This window comes from Buteo buteo, chromosome 4 (assembly GCF_964188355.1).
Source record: "Buteo buteo chromosome 4, bButBut1.hap1.1, whole genome shotgun sequence".
Classification (NCBI taxonomy): Eukaryota; Metazoa; Chordata; class Aves; order Accipitriformes; family Accipitridae; genus Buteo; species Buteo buteo.
The window spans coordinates 2,081,127-2,100,955 of NC_134174.1; the positions used below are offsets into that span (position 1 = coordinate 2,081,127).

At 46.8% G+C, this 19,829-nt stretch overlaps 1 protein-coding gene across 1 annotated transcript in view; it reads right to left on the reverse strand.

Annotated features, from left to right (window-relative positions):
* Positions 1-19,829, reverse strand: part of LOC142030522 (uncharacterized) — a 107,729-nt gene that overhangs the window by 66,193 nt on the left and 21,707 nt on the right. Inside the window, exons 19-42 of the mRNA XM_075026765.1 lie at positions 18,011-18,157; positions 17,654-17,857; positions 17,190-17,329; positions 15,921-16,044; positions 14,779-14,922; positions 14,281-14,471; positions 13,659-13,790; positions 13,284-13,358; positions 12,897-12,977; positions 12,782-12,808; positions 12,264-12,308; positions 11,453-11,521; positions 11,241-11,336; positions 10,534-10,560; positions 10,318-10,371; positions 8,887-8,958; positions 8,224-8,283; positions 7,993-8,028; positions 5,485-5,520; positions 3,901-3,936; positions 3,560-3,595; positions 2,481-2,513; positions 1,155-1,226; positions 360-419 (exon numbers count right to left, since the gene is read on the reverse strand). Of these exons, the coding sequence (XP_074882866.1) occupies positions 360-419; positions 1,155-1,226; positions 2,481-2,513; positions 3,560-3,595; positions 3,901-3,936; positions 5,485-5,520; positions 7,993-8,028; positions 8,224-8,283; positions 8,887-8,958; positions 10,318-10,371; positions 10,534-10,560; positions 11,241-11,336; positions 11,453-11,521; positions 12,264-12,308; positions 12,782-12,808; positions 12,897-12,977; positions 13,284-13,358; positions 13,659-13,790; positions 14,281-14,471; positions 14,779-14,922; positions 15,921-16,044; positions 17,190-17,329; positions 17,654-17,857; positions 18,011-18,157 (1,997 nt within the window). The remainder of the gene's footprint in view (positions 1-359; positions 420-1,154; positions 1,227-2,480; positions 2,514-3,559; positions 3,596-3,900; positions 3,937-5,484; positions 5,521-7,992; positions 8,029-8,223; positions 8,284-8,886; positions 8,959-10,317; positions 10,372-10,533; positions 10,561-11,240; positions 11,337-11,452; positions 11,522-12,263; positions 12,309-12,781; positions 12,809-12,896; positions 12,978-13,283; positions 13,359-13,658; positions 13,791-14,280; positions 14,472-14,778; positions 14,923-15,920; positions 16,045-17,189; positions 17,330-17,653; positions 17,858-18,010; positions 18,158-19,829) is intronic.

Genomic DNA, 19,829 nt, shown 5'->3' on the forward strand with positions numbered 1-19,829 from the left:
GGGGCTTCCTTGGCTTTGCTGTTCACAGAATTACCAGCTGAGCGTTGACCACCTATGCTTTCTTCCAGACTCGCGAGCAAACCTCTCTCTGCATTTCGGAGAAGCCCCCCTCTTAGCACTGTCTTCCACAGTCAGGTGAAAACTACCCTATCACACAAGACCACCACGGGATCACCAGCCACAGGGTAACAGCCCAGCTCCTTGTGACCATCCCAGTATTCATTTGGTGGTGACAGGTTTCGTGGGTGAAGGCCAGAAAATTCACGTGCGTGGAGGTGCCAGAGATATTTTGCCTCTGAACCTCCTGATTTGCCCCCTTAGGCCTCCCCTTTCCACATCTAGCACGTTGCTCCACTCACCCTGTCGCCTGGATCTCCCTTCAGCCCAGGCTGACCAGGAATGCCAAACCCTGGACTTCCCTGCAAAAATCAATGATGATGCATGTCTCAGCGTAACGCCTGGGGAGCTTTTCCTCTCTGCACCTCTACGTATGACAGAGAGACAGCTAGGGCTAAACCCTGTGCCAGTCCCACCTCCCAGATTCCACCCCCCCTCCTAACCACACTCCTTGCCACCTCAGAGAGATGCTGTTGTGGAGACCCAACTTTCACTAGAGCGCTATTTGGGGAACCCGGCATGTGCCTCGGTTTACCCATCCCAATCTTGCAGATCTTGCCTGCAATTCTTCCATCGCCATGCACAAGCTGTGGTGGCATGACCCTGCTCCTCTCATTATCTCACTCCTGGGGACATGTCCTGGGCCACTGCTCACTGTTATCAGTCTCCACTCCACCAGGACTTTGCAGCCCCCTCAAGGGTCAGCCTGCTTCCCATCCTTGCTATAACTGCTGGGAGGCAGTTGCCAACGCTGGGTTTGATGCTAAGCAAGATGCAGAGGGAGATACAGCATCTTGCCAGAGCAGCTTCCAAGCTCAGGACATAAATCTCTATATCTGAAGCTGGCAGAAAAAGACAGAGAAGATCCTAAGCATTTTCATCACCCACGGGAAGCTGGGTGAGCTGAGCATTGGTAACACTGCATCTCTCACTGACGCGGGAGGGAATTCAATCTGCCTCAGAGATTCCTTTGTGGACAAAAACAAAATAAACCTTTCTACCCATAAAGGATGTGCCAAGAAAAGCAAGCGTATTACCTTCTCTCCTTTGTCTCCTTGTATTCCTTTGTCTCCTTGTGGTCCCAGGGCCCCTGTTGGCCCAATATCTCCCTGTGAATAAAGACATTCTCAAAGCTAATAATATCATGCAGGAAGCAAAGCCCTGTTCATGTGGCTCTCTAGAGATGCATTTTGCACTTCTAATGCACTCACAAAACCATTCCCTTGCCAACCCACTCATCCATCCATCTTTGGGTTTACACTGAAGCTTTCTCTGCGGTACCTCAGCTTCTGCAGTACAAACCCCAGCACAGTAGTTACACCCTCTCCAGCCATGCAACTTGTATACTGTAAAGCATCGTGTATACATTTACAGTGACATAAGCAGGATAAAATTCAGGTCCCAGGCCACTACCTAAATGCAACCAACCTAAAAGGAGACATTTTTGCTAATCAGTGTTAAGCAGTCTAGACAATAAGACCAATGAAGGGAGGTGGCTCCAACATCCAAGCTCACTGAAAAGGACAAAACTCATTGTCTCTAAGGGGTGAGGGAGGCATCAGCACTGAAGGGTATTTCATGAATGTCAGCCATCAAAAAACCCAGAGGATTTAGTCCTGCAGTAAACACACCTTACATGGATAAGGGAGACCTTTTATTTCTCTGCACGTTAGCAATGAGCTATCAAGAATAATAACAAAAAAAAATTAGGATATTCCAGGCCATGTTCCACCACGAGGCCACTGCGAAAGTGAACTGTATCTGCTGTGCTATAAAGCAGATGTACAATATGGACAATCTAGGCAGGTAACAGCTCTGTCTCAGAGATCTCCCTGGTTTGAGAAATTCAACTTCCTCCAGTCACAGGGAGGACAAACACTGGGTCAGGGACCCAGAGAGGTGGGGAAATCTCCATCTGCTGAGATGCTCGGCACACAAAGTCCTGAGCAACCTGACCCAGCTTTGAAGCTGACTCTGTTTTGAGCAGGAGGTGGGACTAAAGACCTCCAGAGGTCTGCTCCAGCCTCAGCTGTGCTTTGACTTTTTGTCAATGTCTCCCTTGGCTGGCACTAGCTTCTCTGAGTGGGCTGGATCTGTGCTTCAGTGATCTCTGCTTTCTAAAACTAGCACATGGAAATCCCAAATTTCCCCACAGACTGAGGCTAGGAAGAGAATGACAGGCACAAATGTTAATAAAAGCAGAAGAAATATCAGCAGGGCAAGACTATTGCTACTTTTCCAACCTCTCCTCTCCAGGCAATCACAAGGGAGATATGATTCAGATGGTGAAACATGGTCCAGCCCATACTTTTTCAGGTGAAGATCTCATCTAAGTTTCAAGCAGTGCTAATTAATGGACTTACCCTGACACCTTTCTTGCCTGGAGGTCCCAAAACCTGAGGATAAAAAGAAGTCACAGAAATGCTCTCTTATTTGGGAAAAAACCCCTCCCTTTCAAAGGAGGTTCTATTCACGTTACCTTTTCCAAAGCAAGACAATCTCAGCCTTGCTATGGGATAGGAAACCCATCACCTGCACTGGATCATAAAACACCAGAAATGGCTACAAGCCAAATCCAAACCCCATGAAGCTTGTGAAGGAATCCCACCAACTTCAGTAGGTGTTAGCTCCCGGGATGGGACTGAACGACCACTCACATGTAAGGGATTACTGGCAGATACCTGCTCTAGCCTTTGCTAACACACACCAAGGACCAACCTCCGGACAGCCACGAATCTTAATGACTGCACTACAAGCCTGCGGAGCAGCCCTGAGCTGGGTTCAGACACTACAGAGCTGCCTTCCTGCCTTGTGTCTCCAACACAATTCCGTCAGCGTTGCTAGGGAAGAAACCTAAGGTGCCCTGCTCATTCCAACCAGGACACATCAGTCTGTCCTGGTGGTGCGTCTCAGTCCTTATTGCAACCTCCAGCTGCTCCCACAGCCCTTGCAGCAATGCTGTGGGGCATGCAGAGATGGCCACCACCAAGGTTTCTCCTTAAGGCTGCCCTAGCATTTGGAGGGACATGAAGAGGAGGCTGTAGAAGCCCTGTTTCCACATGGGAATGAGGCAAATAAGACCCATCAGCAGTGCCTCGTCAGCAGGGACCAACGCAATCCCACTGTGAATGGGGAGCTTGAGTGGGGGACAGGCCTGGAGCACAGGGCTTCAGTGGTGGGAAGGCTTTATCCTTATGGTTCCTGCGCAGCAGCGAAGCTCCTTTGAAGAGCCAGTGGGCAACTGCGGTGCAGGGCTGGGCATACAAGAAGAGGAGCAAGGGAGCAAAAAACATAGTTGTCTGGAGGGTCAAGGAAAAGGTCCGTTAGTTCTTCCTGCGAGTTCAGTGGGACTCATCTCTCCTGGTCCTTGGTCTACTGGCACCACTGGTGGTGATGCTGCATGGCTATAGCACAAGAAGGGCTGTAATCCACTCATAGTTACCCCCATAGCTGGAGCACCTGGAAATCCTGGGTTCCCCTGCAAGGCGAGAGGACATAAAATGAACAATCTGGGGCAATGAAAAATTTCTGCTCATTGCTCTCCCCCCTCCATTCCCTAAACCAGCTCAAAACTTATCGCAGAAGCACAAGAACGAAACAGAGAGGAGACGCTGAGCTTGTGGTGAAGCTCAGGTGCATCCCTGCTGGCTTCACCTCTGCGTAAGCCCCCCATAAACACACTCAACTGCAGTTGCAAGAGCTGCACATGGGGAACAAGCTGTGGAAAGTCAGGACATCTTCCCGAGATAGTGAAACATGTTGTTCTCATACTGTTTGACTTACTTGGTCACCCTTCTGCCCTGGAGGTCCTGGGAGTCCCTGTAAGACATTGTTGTGGTTTAACCCCAGCCAGCAACTAAGCACCACGCAGCCGCTCGCTCATTCCCCCCAACCCAGTGGGATGGGGGAGAGAATTGGGGAAAAGAAGTAAAACTCGTGGGTTGAAATAAGAACAGTTTAACAGGACAGAAAGGAAGAAACAAATAATGATAGTAATAACAATAATAAAATGACATTAATAATAATAAAAGGATTGGAATATACAAAACAAGTGATGCACAATGCAATTGCTCACCATTCGCTGACAGATACCCAGTTAGTTCCCAAGCAGCGATCCCTCCCCACCCAATTCCCCCCAGTTTATATACTGGGCATGACGCCACATGGTGTGGAATACCCCTTTGGCCAGTTTGGGTCAGCTGTCCTGGCTGTGTCCCCTCCCAACTTCTTGTGCCCCTCCAGCCTTCTTGCTGGCTGGGCAGGAGAAGCTGAAAAATCCTTGACTTTAGACTAAACACTACTTAGCAACAACTGAAAACATCAGTGTTATTAACATTCTTCTCATACAGAACCCAAAACACAGCACTATACCAGCTACTAGGAAGAAAATTAACTCTGTCCCAGCTGAAACCAGGATAGATATCAAAAGAGAATTTCCACCAGACTGAAAACAGATTCAGCACTTTGAGTCCCTGCTGCAGTGAGAAGCTCCCAGCCAGAGGGAGGGAAGGAGCTCTTCAGCCCAATTTTTTACTGACTACAAGACACCTCTGACAGAGAGCTATAAGGGCTCTTGGGTGGGAGATGGAAATCCCCATGCCTATCTCTAGCACGCCTGGCTGCCATCTACCAGGAGACCAAGTGCAGCGCGGCAAGCTCTCATCCCAGGTAAAGCTATCAAAGATGGTCCTTTGCAAGCAAGAAAAGGTATGAAGACAGCCACAGGATGCACGGGAGCTACCAGACCAGGTCAGGGTTTTGCCTAACCCAGCCCCAGGGCTCTGCTCGAAGCTGGAAGCTGCAAGTACCCGTACCCGCTGTGCTTACAGGGCCTTGTTCCTGCAAAGTGTGCTCGCTCGATGAAGACTGACAGCCTATTTCCATTTTACACTGCCACAGCTATTCTTAGGAAAAAATGCGGCCGTCTTTTCTGATCTTTGAGGTTATAATCAAATGCATTTACAGAACAAGTACAGCTGGGGGAGCTGTGAAAACAGCAAACATGAAATACAGCTCAATAAAAGCAACCTGCGAATACTCAGTACGGACTGGCAAAGAGTATTCAAGGTTTGTTTGTCAGCGTTTGCTAGTCCCAGACTGTCCCGGGGATTTACCATTGCTGCAAGGTCTATCCCATGCATGCGAGCTCCTTCAGCAGCAGCGAGCGCCCCAACCTTGCAGGTATGTGGCATAGAGCTACGTGGCCCAGTTAACGTCTTGCCAGACTGGGAGAAGCCTTTGGTGGGACCTCAACTTCCCTCCCTCTGGATCTCCAACCAGATACCTCAACTGCTCTGTTCTGAGCCCAAAAACAGAGCCAGCGCTTCTTCCCCTCCTACTCTGTGCTCCAGTGCTGGCCAGTCTCACCTTTTCCCCTTTAACACCACCTTGCCCTTTGTTACCCTGGAAAACAGAAGACGTTTTAGTTAAGACAAAGATCCACTAGCACAGCAGGATGAGCCTCGAAGATTGCGTGCTGCAGAAGAGTGTGCTGAGCATGTGCCCTCCACTGGAGATTGTGAAAGCAGGGGGAAAAGCAAATAAAAAAATAAAAAAGAATTTTTTTTACATGTATGTCATATATAGTATATAGCATATTTTATATATATATATGGTCCATGCATTTATATATCATATATTGCATATTAATTACCTGTATAGTATCTATAATATATTAAGATATCTTGTATAATCAACATATTACTGTACATACTTTATCGGTAATGCCTAATATTAAATTGCATGTATATTATAATATATAGTTACTATATAGTTGTATCATAATCATTTACTACACAATATACTTATATTACTATATGTATATATGGACTGCCCTGAGCTTGATCAGACTGTCTCCTCCCAAGGAGCTTGAGAGCTGAAGATGAGACAGTCTCTTGGAAAAGTTGAATTTACAGCACAGATAACGTGCAGGTCTGGGGTTGTGGGGTGGGTTCAGGCTTAGCTCAGAGGCTGAACATAACCAAGAGGAGCAAGGTGAGATACTGGTCCAGGACCCAGTTACAGTGGGTTCTATATTTACGTATTCTTTTTTAATCTTAATTTTTAAAGCTTCCTTCTGATTCGATTCATTTGGAGGCATACCCTTGGCCCAATTGGTTCTCCTTTCCCAGGTGGTCCTGGCCCAAACTTAAACACAAGAGAGCAGCTGTGATTGCCTCCTGCAGCCCCTGCTGCCACCTCAGAAAAAGCTCAATGAGCTCATGGGCAACGTCAACCATTACCTCACCAGTGAGCACCTTGCCAAATTTTGCTTTTTTCTCGAGGGGAGTCCATGAAACACCCAGCCACAGACCCATATTTGCGTGGATCAGGACTGGGCAATTCAAGGAGATATTTGCTCTTGTGAAGAGCAAGATGTGAGCAGCAAACTGGCTGTTAGCACTTGCAAAGGCTTTACAGATTTAAGGTTATTTCCATTTTATGAAATAAAAAAACACCACTGCAAAGGGAAGCAAACTTCTTTGTTTCAAGCTGAATGAATAATTTCCTTGGATATTTTTTTTTTTCTTAATTTTCCAACTCTCTTGGAACTATGAAAATAATTTATTTTGGGTTCAACATAGATGTTTTTTGACCTTAATGGACCTGAAATAAATCAGTGACTCAGATCCATTTGGCCATCAGTAGTAACTCAGAGAGTATATGCTGAGTTACGTGGAGAAGGGGGTGAGCAGCGAGCCATACAACCCAATCCTGAGTGGTTGCTCCTCCAGAGCCATAACAACCTGGGACCATGCTGAGATGGCTTATGGACCACCTAAACCCATGCCTGGCACTCCCTGTACCAGGGAAAATTCAGACCCCCTGAGACTTTCTCAGGTGTCAAACTTCCAGCATGAGCTCAAGCCAGATGCTTCAGGAAAAACCAAACATTGATTCAAAACTGAATTTAGAGACATTTCTCCTGGTTCAGGAGAAAGTCTCCTTCCTCCTACAGCAATTGTCCCTGTACACGCCAAGATCAAATGATTCCTCCTGCACTCCCATCTTTCCAGGTATTTTGCTGCATGGAGAAGCCCTGGAGTCAAACTTCCACATCTCCATGAGTAGCAAGAGCTGGGAGATAAGCAGCAGTCTGAAAGAAAATCTTCCTGCCTGCCATGAGTCCTGTCCTGACCAGTCCTTGCCATGCATCGTCTTCCCTGGGGGCATGACAGAGTTGTCAGGTTTGGACTGGAGCTTCTTCAGTCCAGTCCTTTTCCTCTGGCAGCACCAGGACACCAAAATCGTTCCTTCCCACCAACCCCAGGCTCTTAAGCAAGGTGAGAGAATTGATCAAGTCAAGGTTTCCTTTTCCCCCAACAGTTGGAAAAAGATGGGCACTTCTAGAAGAAAACTCAAACTTCAGGATGGGCTGTATCACTTCTCACAGGGCTCATCTTTCTCCACTGAGAGAGGCATTCTGGCACTATGACATTAAATGATTCAGGCATTTAATTACATGGGAATGAGTCTGGGCCTAGATAGTTCAGAGGAAAGTGTCCAAAATGCAGATGTGAGATAATCTGCTCCTTACATCTTCCTACGTCCTCATCCCATCAGAGCTGGGATCAAGCTCTGGTGCATGTTCCTCCCAAGCACATTTAACATGAATTACTACAGTTCTGCAGAGTCTCACTGGCCACAAAAATGTCATTTATTATTTTATTAAAATACAGCATCTCGCTGTCATTCCAGGTCTCTGCAGCAACCCTGCAGCAATGACTTCCACAGACCAGTGACTGCTGATACGTAATATTATTGCTTTTGAGTAAGGGGTCAACATTCCTGCAACCTACGATGATAGAGCTAGATGCTCTCCTTGGCATCTGAGTACCAGGCACAGGGACTCAGGTTCAGCATTTCAGTACCTACCTTTGGTCCTGGTGCTCCTGGAGGTCCCATCACCCCCTGAAAAACAGAAGAAACAGTGAAACCCCAGATTTTAAAACCCAATATCTTCCCTTCTCTGACCCTTTCCATTTGTAATCACAGATGCTCCCTTGGAGGAAAACCTAAAAAAGAGGTATTGGAGGTGACTTTGGAGACACTGAGCCCTCCAAGAGGACTTTAGCAGCAAATCTCACTGCAAAATTGCCAACTCACCTGCTCTCCTTTTCCCCCCTTTGGGCCCACAGTGCCAGGATTGCCAGTTCCTGCCATCCCCTGCAAGGTAAGCACAGCATTGCACTCAAGAAAGCCGATCCCCAAAATTGTAGAGCATGATCTGTCCTACCCAGCTATCTGCTTCAGAGCTCTGCTCTTAGCCATCCTGCAAAGCAGGAGAGGAAAAATTTGCTCTGTAACCATTCAGTTAAGACATATGTCTAGCCAGTAACCTTCAGGCAAGATGCAAACACTGACTTGGAGAAGAGAATTAAAAACAAGGGTCTGTGGATGTTTCCCATGACCATTTGAAGCAGCGTGGGGGATTCAATGAAGCAGCCCTATCCAGGGGACAGGGAGCATGCAGGGCTTGGGCTGTGTGTGGGAGAAAACCCTGCTCCTGACAGCAGGAACTGCAAAGATCTTCCACTGGGTGGAAACAAGAGGACCGTGAGGAAAACAAGGGCTTGGATGGAGATGGAGCATCTCTCCTGCCATGCACAAACTCAAACGCATATGAGCAGGGAGCGGAGGGGAATGGGGGGAAATCCCTACATGCCTCCACTTTATTTGCACTCTCTACCCTGCTATTACTTTGTCTCAGCTATTCTCAGTTCCTCCTTGGGCTGATGGATTCAGCAAGCATCTGATACAAGTAATGACCTTCTCTCCTCTTGGTCCGGGCAGTCCAGGAACTCCATCTAGCCCTACAGGGCCTGGCAATCCAGGTTTCCCCTGAAAAGTAAGATACATCATCAAATCTTTTTCTTCTGAACTGTTTGTTACCAATCATACTAAAGAAACAGTTTATTTTTAAGTCTGCAGAAACACAAGCAGAGAAATGTATATCCTGATGTGCCCATCTTAACAGTACCTTTGCAACTCAGGATTTATAGAGGTGTTTATGTATTCCCAAATTTCCTTTTTCCTCACAAATAGGCTATGGATCACTGGTTTTACTCAGGAAGGGAAAATAAAGATGTATTTGCTTGTTACATGGGAAGATAGAGCCTGGGTACACATGTTGATTTGGCAGTGGGTGTCTTCTCCAGTCACTCTTCATGGCTGCGTTGCTGTAAGAGGGTGACCGTAGTAATGTTGCTGGTGTTGAAATGGTGAAGACTGTCATATGGAAATGGCTGCTCTGTGGGATGTAGCTCTGCAGTATGGCAAAGGTAACAAAAAAAGCACCCATCTATGATGACGGAGAGTAATAGGCACCTTGGAAGGGATGCAAGAACAGGACATGCATATAGTCCTGGAGTAATCTTCCAGGTTTGAGCTATTTGTCACGCAGGGACTTCCCAAACCAAACATGGTTTCTTCTACCCTTAGTAGTCCTCCATGGACTTCTTTTCTTCTCTCATCTCCCCTTGAACTCAAACTTCCTACACCCCCAATATCCTTGTGGGACTTCTGTGAAGAACCAACTCCTTTTGTTTGTCTTTAATCTGCTGCCAGTTTGGTCCATTTGCCATCCCAAGCTTTTGATCCACCTTCTTGCCCTCCTCTGGACCTGCCCTAGTTCTTCTCTGTCCTCTTGGGACCGGGGTGGGGGAGAATGTGGGAAGAAGCAGGGTTGCACTCAGCTCCTCCATGGATGATGGAGACAGTGGGGGTTCAACGGTGAATCACTGTCACTTTGGAGTAGCCTTCATCAGGTGACATTTGCTATTGTCTGCCAACATGATTGACTACACCATAGTTTATCATCACGGTGAGCACTGTGGTGGATGCATTTCTAACCGCTTTGTTCCGTGCCATCAAGAAGAGCATGTCCTTGCTTTTAGCAAAATGAACGGCTGTTATCCCATGTCTTTGCTGGGTTTCTAACATTTCCCTTTTGGCAATTCCAGAGTGACAGGTCAACAGGATGAAGTTGACAAAGTGAGAAATGCTTAATTGGCCCTGCTTAATCTGCCAGACCTCATCAGCAGAGTGCGGCATCCCAAAGCGGTGGCTGATGAGAACTGGCAGTAGACATTGTGCCTCTACACCCACCCCATGTGGCAGAGAGCATCCCGAGGCCAACGGCCCCTTCCCACCGTGGCCGGCAGCTCTTCCTCAGCAACTGGCCGTTGGTGGACCACTCACCGGCTCTCCCATGCCTCCTCTGTCACCCTTGAGGCCATTCCTCCCACGAGGGCCCTGCATGAAGCACAGGACAGTCTTACTGCATGTCCCAGCAGCCCTTTATGGGTCTTGATGGACATCTGGTAAGTGTGGAAACTGGAGCCTATTGGGCAGCTTAGAAATAATAAAAAGGCTTTTCATCACATGTAAAAGTGAATGGCAATCTCAGGTACTTACCCTGATACCTGAATCCCCTGGTTCACCCTGAAACACAAGGGGCAAGGAGAATTACCATGGGGTGGTAATTTAGGGAGGGGGTCCTTTCTAAATTTAGTCCCAGCAAAAACCTCCTGCAGGCTGACAAGCCCAGAGACCAAAACTCCCACGCTCAAGGAAGACAGAGGTTTAGTAGAGGTGTCTGCTATCTTGCATGCTCCAGACACCTCAACCTGCAATATCTGGTGTCAACACCCACCCTTAGGGTAGAGGAGGGGATTTTAGGTCTCTTGGTGTCTGCTGAGACTTTCTGACCCACCCCCAGTGCAAGGAGACATTTGGTGACAATCATCAGTCCAGTTTTGGCTGTGCACAGCACGAGCGATCTTATGAATCTCACTCCAGCCACCAAACAACCGTCCTAGTGACCTTAAGCTGGAAAAGTCTTAGTGGCCACTGAATCTAGTCCCTTGTCAGACATGGGCTGGCCATAACCTTTTCAAGCTCCACCACCGATTCTTGCTGTGTTGAACAGCAGGGCCCTGGTGACGGGAATATTTTGCAGAGTGCCTCCTTTTATGCCTCAGTGGCAGAATGCCATGACGGAGAGAAGACATGTGTGTTCCCAGGGCCCTTGAACGAACAGTGTGTCCAGGGATCGGGGTCTATGCCGGTTCTCCTCTTTCTGCGGTACGTCACAGAACTGTGCTTCAAATAACCATGCTCACCTTGATGGAGATCCCTGGTGGCCCCTGTGGCCCTGGTAAACCTGGTAAACCTGGTGGTCCAGCTACCCCAGGAACCCCTGGCTGCCCTTTGTGTCCCTGCAACAATGAAAACCAGGAGACGGAGGGATGTGGGCTCTCTCCCAGCTCCCTTTGCTTCTCTGCCAGCCCTTGAGAAGCTGAAGGGTCCACCACACCTGGGGTGTGATACTCACGGGGGGACCAGGCTGCCCGTTTCGGCCAGGAATCACCTCCACTCCTCCCAGGACATAGCCTGGTTCGCCCTGCGCACAAAGGGAAGAGGGGAAACACTCAGCTGAGCTGTGGTGGGAGGTCTGGGTGCAGACAGGCAGTTTCATGACTTAGGGGCAATTTCATGATCAGCGTAAGCAACTCTAAAACCGAACAGCCCCTCCCTGCACTGCAAACCCAAACCACCTGCTTGCCGCAACTCTTGCAGAGGTACCAGAAACCACAGCCATGACATAAGCTTTGCTTACTAGCATGGAAGAAAACTAATCCTAGGGAAAAAAAAGGAGGTTGGCCTTCAGCAGGATCCATTCCCTGATCTGTAGCCATACAGGCAGCTCAGGTGGATGCAAGGAAGGAGGAGGAATGTGCGTTGGGTGTTGAGGGAAGGACAGGACAGCTGCTCCTGGGATCTGCCCATAACTGATCTTGAAGTCTTACCTTTCTGTGTCCTAAATATATGCAAACAGGCTTGTTCATAGTGGAAACTCAAAGGCAGAATGACACAACTAAGTGCTACCTTCTCCTGCAAATAACCAACTGAAATGTGCCATGGGCCTGTGGTAAGGACTGAGCACTTTTCTCCACAAAAACATTAGTTTCCTCCTAGCAAAGCCGAAGGACAACTCTCCAAGATGAAGACTAGCAGTGTAGGGCTAGTTACATATAGCTCAGAAGTTCATATTCACCAAAGGTCACTGTGCAAATTCTTAGAAATTAGAGATCAGGGCAATACAATAGCTTTTTTTCCCACTGAAACCCAGGAATGAAACTCACTCTGTCTCCTTTTGGCCCCACTGGTCCTGGATAGCCAGGAGATCCCTGGAATTAAAAATAAATCCTGCAGCATTAAAACGCAAAGCACCCACAAGACCACCATTGTGGGATGTTCAGGTTACAGACCTGTCTCTTAATAAAATTTCATTCACTTTTAAAGTGGTCATGAAAATAGGTTTTGGTCCCAATGTTGATGAGAATCATGGATTATGCAGTAGGACTGATATATATGACTGAAGGCAGAGTTCACAGTCCTTGGCCTTTTTCTGGACAGCTCTGGTTCATTGATAGTTACTTGGTTAGAAATGTGCCCATGTTGTGTTGCATTATTTTCCAGATCTCTGAACAGAAAGAAACCTGTCTAGAGCTATTTGGTGACAGCAACAGCCCCTCATAAAGGTAAAATGGGTCACTTGGTCTTCCCGTCTTGCTCAGTGCAACTGGCCTTTGAAAGCCTTGAAAAGCAAAGCTTTAGCATCTCACTGTATTGATGATCTTGCTGCATTCAAAATACTTACAATATCACCTTGGATGCCAGGGAGACCCTGCAAAACAGGAGAGAGAGATCCGAGAGCCATGCTCACTCTTCCGTTAAATGGCACTTTGACAAAGTTTGTTAAAACAAATACATACCATGAGTCCGGGGGGACCAGGAGGACCTGTCCGCCCCGGTCTGCCCGGCAGCCCAGGAATGCCGTCCTTCCCAGGCAGACCCTAAACATATGGACAGTAACAGCACGCAGGTTATGGCCCCAGACCAGCAAACCCAAACAGCTTCATGCAGAACTAGCTTTCTGTACCGCTTGAGGGAATCCCCAATTGCCAGCACACACACACACACACACACACACACTCTTTAGTTCCCTTTTGCCTGATTTTCAAAGCCAGCATGGAGCAAGATATATCAAAACACCAACATAAAAGATCTGAAGATGATTCTTTGCTAGCTCCCTTCCTTGGTTCTAATCATTTAGTTGCATATTAATTAACTGAGTGGATGGTTCATGCTGGTGGACTCACCCGCTCTCCTTTCTCTCCCTTTGTAGTAAAGCTGTATGGGTCATAGCCTCCATGAGCCAGTGAGCCCCTGAAGCTCTTGAAAGGAATAGGAAAATAGAACAAATTATCAGGAAATTATTATCCACCAAAGGATGGCAAATAAACTCAAACCAGAGTGACCATGAAACACAGACTAGCACACTCCTTGGCTTACGCAACAAAAGGAAGAAGCAAAGTTTGCCATCCAGGAAACCTGTTCATATCCTCAGACTATTTAAAGTCCCTTGGAGGTCATGTATTATTTATTTTGTCTCTGTCTTGCACTGAAATTGGGAGAACAGGATGGAGAACACAGAGTTGTGTGAGGACAAAATGCACAAGTGAACTAATTCTCACCTTTAAACACCAGGGACCACAAGCCTCTTCTTCTTTTTGGATATGTGGTTCAGCTGATGATGGGTCAGGGACGTGTGGCTTGGTCTCTGTTTCACCAAATGGCAATTGCTTGTTGGCTTCATGTCTGGCAACCTACAACGTGGAGTTTGGCTTAGACTAGTGATCCTCCAGGTTTTGGAACCAGACATCAAACAGCAACCTTCAATAGGTTTCAAGAGGTCACTGTGCTTTTATATCACCAACCTTTTCATTGAAACAGCCATAAAATATCTCTGCTGGAGATACTCTGCAGACAAGCTCACATCCATACCAATGACCCATCAACCGGAGTTAGAAGAGGGCAATGAATTTATAATACATCTGAGTGCTTTGCCCCCGCAGTAGCCTCATGCAACGAAACTTTCAAAGCTGTATTCTGGCTTCCCCAATTCCACGCTGTTCTTTTCAAAGATTTTTTTCCTTATCTCTAGGGTTGGACAGCAAGTGAGGTCAGGATTGGACCCAGTGTCCTAAATCTGTTCTGACGCTGCTTTCAAACTTCGCTCTGGGAAGAAGATTGCCCTAGTGCCTGACCCGCACCAAGCAAGCTGGCTTATATTCAAAGGTCTGTGAAGTAGCTCACCTCCCCAGGTGGTAGCTGGGCCCCTGAAGGCTGAGGGTCAGAACAAATGACTTCTATCAGCTCTTGGAGGATCTGGGGGAAGTCATCGAATGTGCTGACGTAGAAAACGTTCTGGAGGTTCTGCTGCAGCAAGATGCTGTTGAGCTCAACGGGGTCAGCTCCTGAGACACCCACAGCAATGATGCGGATCCCTGAAACACATCGCTCACTCAACGGAAGCAAAAATGTTTGAGATCAGCGTTTCCAAACCCCTCATCACAGTCTTCCTGTTAATAACCTCTGCTGGGATCAGGTACTCCAGTAGCCACGCGAGAACTCATCTGAAGCAGCATGTGTGAGTTATAGCAAACCAAGACACCCAAGCTAGGAACAGAAAGAAGAAAGGATAAAGGAGTGAAGAAAGCCAACGCTGCACTCGAAGTGCACACATCACATAACGTACCGCCCTCAACCCCCTGGAAATAAGACCTCAGGGAAATGCAACAGGGCAACTCTTACCCAAAGCATGGGCTACTCTGGCTGGTGGCAACACGTCATCCTGGGATTGCCCATCAGTCACGAGCACCATCATGTGAGGGAAATCTGGTCTCATCCCTCTGGAGGACTGAAATAACTCCTTTAGCATGTAGGCTATACCACGACCTGAGCAAACATGGAGAGACATGGTGTAAACCCACCTAAGTATTAGGTCTGCAGGTGGGCACTGTGGGTCTCCTTCCACAGATGGAGGAAAAAGGGCATTCAGTGTGGCTGCATGAATGGGTAGTAGCCCCTAGGATGGGGCAATGTCTTTTGAGGGAAGACAGCAGTAAATGAGATATTGGCTGAAATGGTTCAAGCTGAATTCAGCAGATAGTTTTGGAAAGGAAAAAAAAATATTCAGGAGATTTGAAGCCAGGTTGGATAGGTCCTTGAACAACCTGGTCTAGTGGGAGGTGTCCCTGCCTAGTTGGAACTAGATGATCTTTATGGTCCCTTCCAACCTAAACCATTCTACAATTCTATGTTTACTGCTCATGTACCTTTAGGGAATCAGGTATAGCCTACTGTCCTGCTGGGAATGAGCAGGTGGAAAGTGCTGTCTGTCTCTGAGCTTTTTAACTACATAAAACAAAAGTGTCTGAATTTCCAAGACGCTGAGCTAATGAAGAGCTCTGCTATTTGTACAACAGAGGTGAACAAAGGACATTATGTCATGACACACCATGAAAATAGGACAGGGCCCATTGTTTTGTTGTTAGGGTAACAAGGCAATAACCATTGGAATTTGCTGATTAAAATGTGCATATAGTGGGCAATAAGGATGTTTCAGCATCAACTATCCTTACCTAATTTTTATGGGCTTTGTCTCTAAGCCAGGTATAAAAACCTCCCTCAAGCGCAGGCAAGGTTATAAAATAATGAAGAGAAACCAGCAGTAAAACTAGGACATGGATAAAGGACATCAGGCTAGTTGGAAAGACCAACCCTGGAAATAAACTAAATTCAATCCTCTGTTCTCAAATTTTAAAGAACTTTGGACCATAACTTTCTAACCAAGTTAATAGGTTCAAAACACTCAGACAAATATTTTCCATGGCCTCCAGCCTCTGTCTTGGGCCAGAAGGTCCACCCCATGTGTGCAGCTCAGCCATACACACCTGTTTTTGTGTTGCCTCCAGCATAGCTCAGTCCCTTGACGGCTTTCAGGGCACTGTTGCGGTCACGGTGCTGGTTGAAATAGAAGGCTGCCCTGGGCTCCTCACTGTACTGAGCAACAGCAACCTGCCAAAGAAAAGGGGGTTAAAAAACGTGGAGGCCTCAGGCACACAGCAAATATGCCTTCACTCAATAAACTGCCTTGAGTTAGATAATACAACTAGTTGCGTTGCAACAGGAGTGGAATGAGGTTGAATTTCTTGCAGGCTGAAAACAGGCACAAAAATGGCTGTCAGCTTGGCAGGCACATAGGGCACAATCCATATGCTTAATGATGAGCAAAGTACTATTTCAGACTCTCTAGGGCATCAGAGATTTCTGCACCAGCTGGTGGATACAGCATAGGACCGATGGGAGACCAGCACACTTCGGCAGCTCATGGCTGGCTGGGAGCATCTCCTGCTGCAGCACCCATCCCTCCTGAATTAAACTCTTGATATCTGTTGGCTGCAAGAGGAGGCCAGCTACTCAGCTCATATGATAGCCACCTAAATTGAAATGTCTTCATCTCCCCGGAATTATTTAGTAACCCAGGGTAACTTCGTCATGTACCTAAATGTTCAAGACCATCTGCAAGCAAAGAGTGCAAGAAGTTCCCATTTCCTGATCAACTGAAAGTGAGCAATGTAGGTCTCCCTTTCAGAGGGCTAGTTCAATTATTACATTAATTAAACACAAATGACCCAAACCAAATTATCTACTGAGTCTTCCCATTGGCTTTGCTGAGTTGTCCTGTAAAGCTGTAGGTCTCATTTGCCCTCGAGGTGTTTCACAGCGTGGCCTAGGGGTCTGGTCCTCTGCTTGTCTAGAGGAGGCAGCTGCTGGCGTATGCTGCATCTCCCACCTGGGTCTCTAGCCATTAGCAATCTGAATGTGGTCAGAAATGGGGTTCTAGAGGGGGACACGCACCTGACACATCCCCGGGCTCCATAACCTAGACAGCATTTCAGTAGGTGTGGAATTTGCTTTGTTCCTGATAACTCGGTCTTGGAAAAATAACCAAGAAATGGAAATATATCCAAATGAGTAAGCTGACATTTAGGAGACTTTTATTCATGTCTTTGTTGGACACACACACGTCTTTGGGCAGAGCGCGTAGCCTTTCTGATCCACGACATGTGAGCGAGCAGACTGCTCTCATTGCAGGGGTGAGCAAAAGGTGAACGCTTGGAAGGAAAACTCCTTCAGGAAATAGAATAACAAAATCTTGCCTGTGTCCCTTCAGGCCCAATCTTAGGGAAATAGGAAATGATCCGGAAGAGGAAATCCTTCACTTTATTGAAATTGCTCTGGCCAATACTCGAGGACTCGTCCACCAGGAACCCAATGTCTGCTTTGAGCTTGCCGCAGACTGCAGAGGGAAGAGAGGATCTCCGTAAGCTGGGGGGTCCTAAAGTAGAAGCATGTTTCTTTGTGTTCAGAGCAACAAACCAAACCCAATCCCTCTTGCGATGCCAAGTGTTGGTGAGTGAGCAGGCAGCACCTTCACCCCACAGGGTAGCGCTGAGAGCTTCACTGCATTTTGTGGGGTTTGTGTCTTCCCTTTCCCTGACGTTGTCCACTACTCAATGAATAACAACTAGTTTTGGCTCCTGAGATCAGAGAAGACCATGGCCCACGGTGGTTTTGACCTACTGCTACGTCATCATCAAATCACACAGGGATACACACTCACTTGGTCCAGGGAGAGTTGTCAGCAGTGCGGACACTACAGTGGTCGATGGTAGGACCTCTGAGGTTGGCGGTAGTGTTGTGGTGGTGGGCAGTGGAAGAGGAGTGGTCCCCACATTGCTAGGAGATACGGGTGGGGATCTCATCGTATCCAATTTTGTAGAAGTCACTGGAGCGATAGGCACAGGTGACTCTCTGTGAGGTCCCACTGTAAGAGGCAAACAGAAAAGGTGTTTCTTAAACCTCTTTTAGTTATGATGCCACTATCTAGCGAAGTGTCAGAAGGGCAGAGAAGCCAAGAAATTAGCCTCAATAGCAGTTACCTAGGTGAAACTGCAACACAAGTCTCCAGCCTTCATACCTGTTTGCCCAAGGAGTGTTGTCTCTGGTCCCTCCGTATCTCCAAAGACTGGTCTTATAGAAAACAAATACATTTCTTTGGCACTCAGTCCTGTCACTCGATATGATCTAGAAGCTGCTGATAACAGTTCCTGGGAAAGATCAGAAGCTGTGAAAAAGGAAGAAACATGCATTGACCAGGAGCCAGAGAAACTCAAAATAACTCTCATTTCTGTAACATTTCTGACACCACCTTTGGCAAACAGGAGCTTGGGGACAAGATGAGTCCTGGGCTTTGGTGCGGAGGCTTTATTAAGACATGTCTGCAGACTGCAATGGTTAGGTCCTAAACCAGATGAAATAATGTTGTTTGCATCTGACAAGGGAGTTCTTGAGTACATGAACAGGAAGAAAAAACGGGAATTTGTACAAGTGTTTGAGAGGTCATTTGGTCCAGGTGGTGTCTAAGGCTGAGCTCTGTGATAGACCAATGGTTTGCAGTGGTTAGCATGTATAGAAACAGGATTCTGTTTTGTTAATGAATGGAAAGTTTGCTGAAAAGTAGAATCAAACTTACTTGAGAAATTTTGTCGCATACAATAGGTAGTTTTGATTTAAAAGGATAGGAAAAATATGTGAAAAAGTAATAATAATGTTTTGACATTTTATAAGTGTCTTATTTTGGAAATACTGAATGATGAGTTTTGATGCTGTTCAAAGTGAAACTTGCACCTTTTCATTCTGAAATAACATTTTCACTTAAAAAAATTGAAAAAAGCTCAGTTTCTACAGAAAGAAATTAAATTGATGTAATGTGTTTCATTTTCATCAAATGTTCTCAATTACCCCCAAAAGGTTTTGGAAAGGAGGTTTTGCTCCTTTAAAAAATAAATAAATAAAAAAAATCCCTCTTGCAGTTTCACTCAAACTCTTCTCCCCTCCCTTTGGGTGGGCAAGTCAAAACAACAATAATTGTTTTAGATGCTCTGCTACCTTGTCTGAAGAGATTCTCTGTAGGAAACACAAGCTGACGGCTCTGCTGAAGCACAGATCTCTGGCAGTCCACCACCCACCCTGGTCTCAGGGTACCCCGAACAAAGACGACTTTGCTGGCGGACTGAGGTAGGAGGTACCTGGATCATACCTGGGGAGGGATGCCCAGCACGAGACTGGCAAGCACGTGCAGGAAGACACCTGCAACCTTTGGAGAAGGAAGATGGTCTTTGCTGGGGTCAATTTTCTACCAGGAATGAAGCTGGGACAAGAGAATGTAAGGGACAAGAGACTGTGAGGTTCAAGGTGCAAATGCAAGAGTAAACAAGCTTCTGTTGATTAGGTGGATAAGAAAACCATGACTTTGGTGCTCCAAGAACAGCCAAGAGATGGTAGAGAGAAGACAGAGGAGGTCAACATCCAGCTGAACTTCTCTGAGCTCCTTTCTGTCACATGGGGGAGGAAGGCTGGCTCTGGATGGAGCCCTGTTGACATACATGGGTTTGGTTTTGTGTAACACGGGACAGAGGAGGTCTACAGCTGGGACGACCTCAAGCTGCATGGAAGGGGACCCCATCTTTTATAGGGCAGGCTGGCTAGAGTTGGCCAGCAGGGAGGAGGGCATTAAATGAGCTTAAAAGGGGGGCAAGGGAATTGGGTAATGAATGAGTACTCATTTCGAAAAAAAATCAAGTTGTGGAGAAGAAAATTAATCAAGGCACCAAGAGACAAAAAAAAAAAAAAAAAGGCAAAATTCTTAATTGCCTTTATACAGTGATGCTGGCAGCCTGGATAATTAAACAAGAGAAATTGGAATTACTCACTTATGAGCATAAATTTGATCTCGT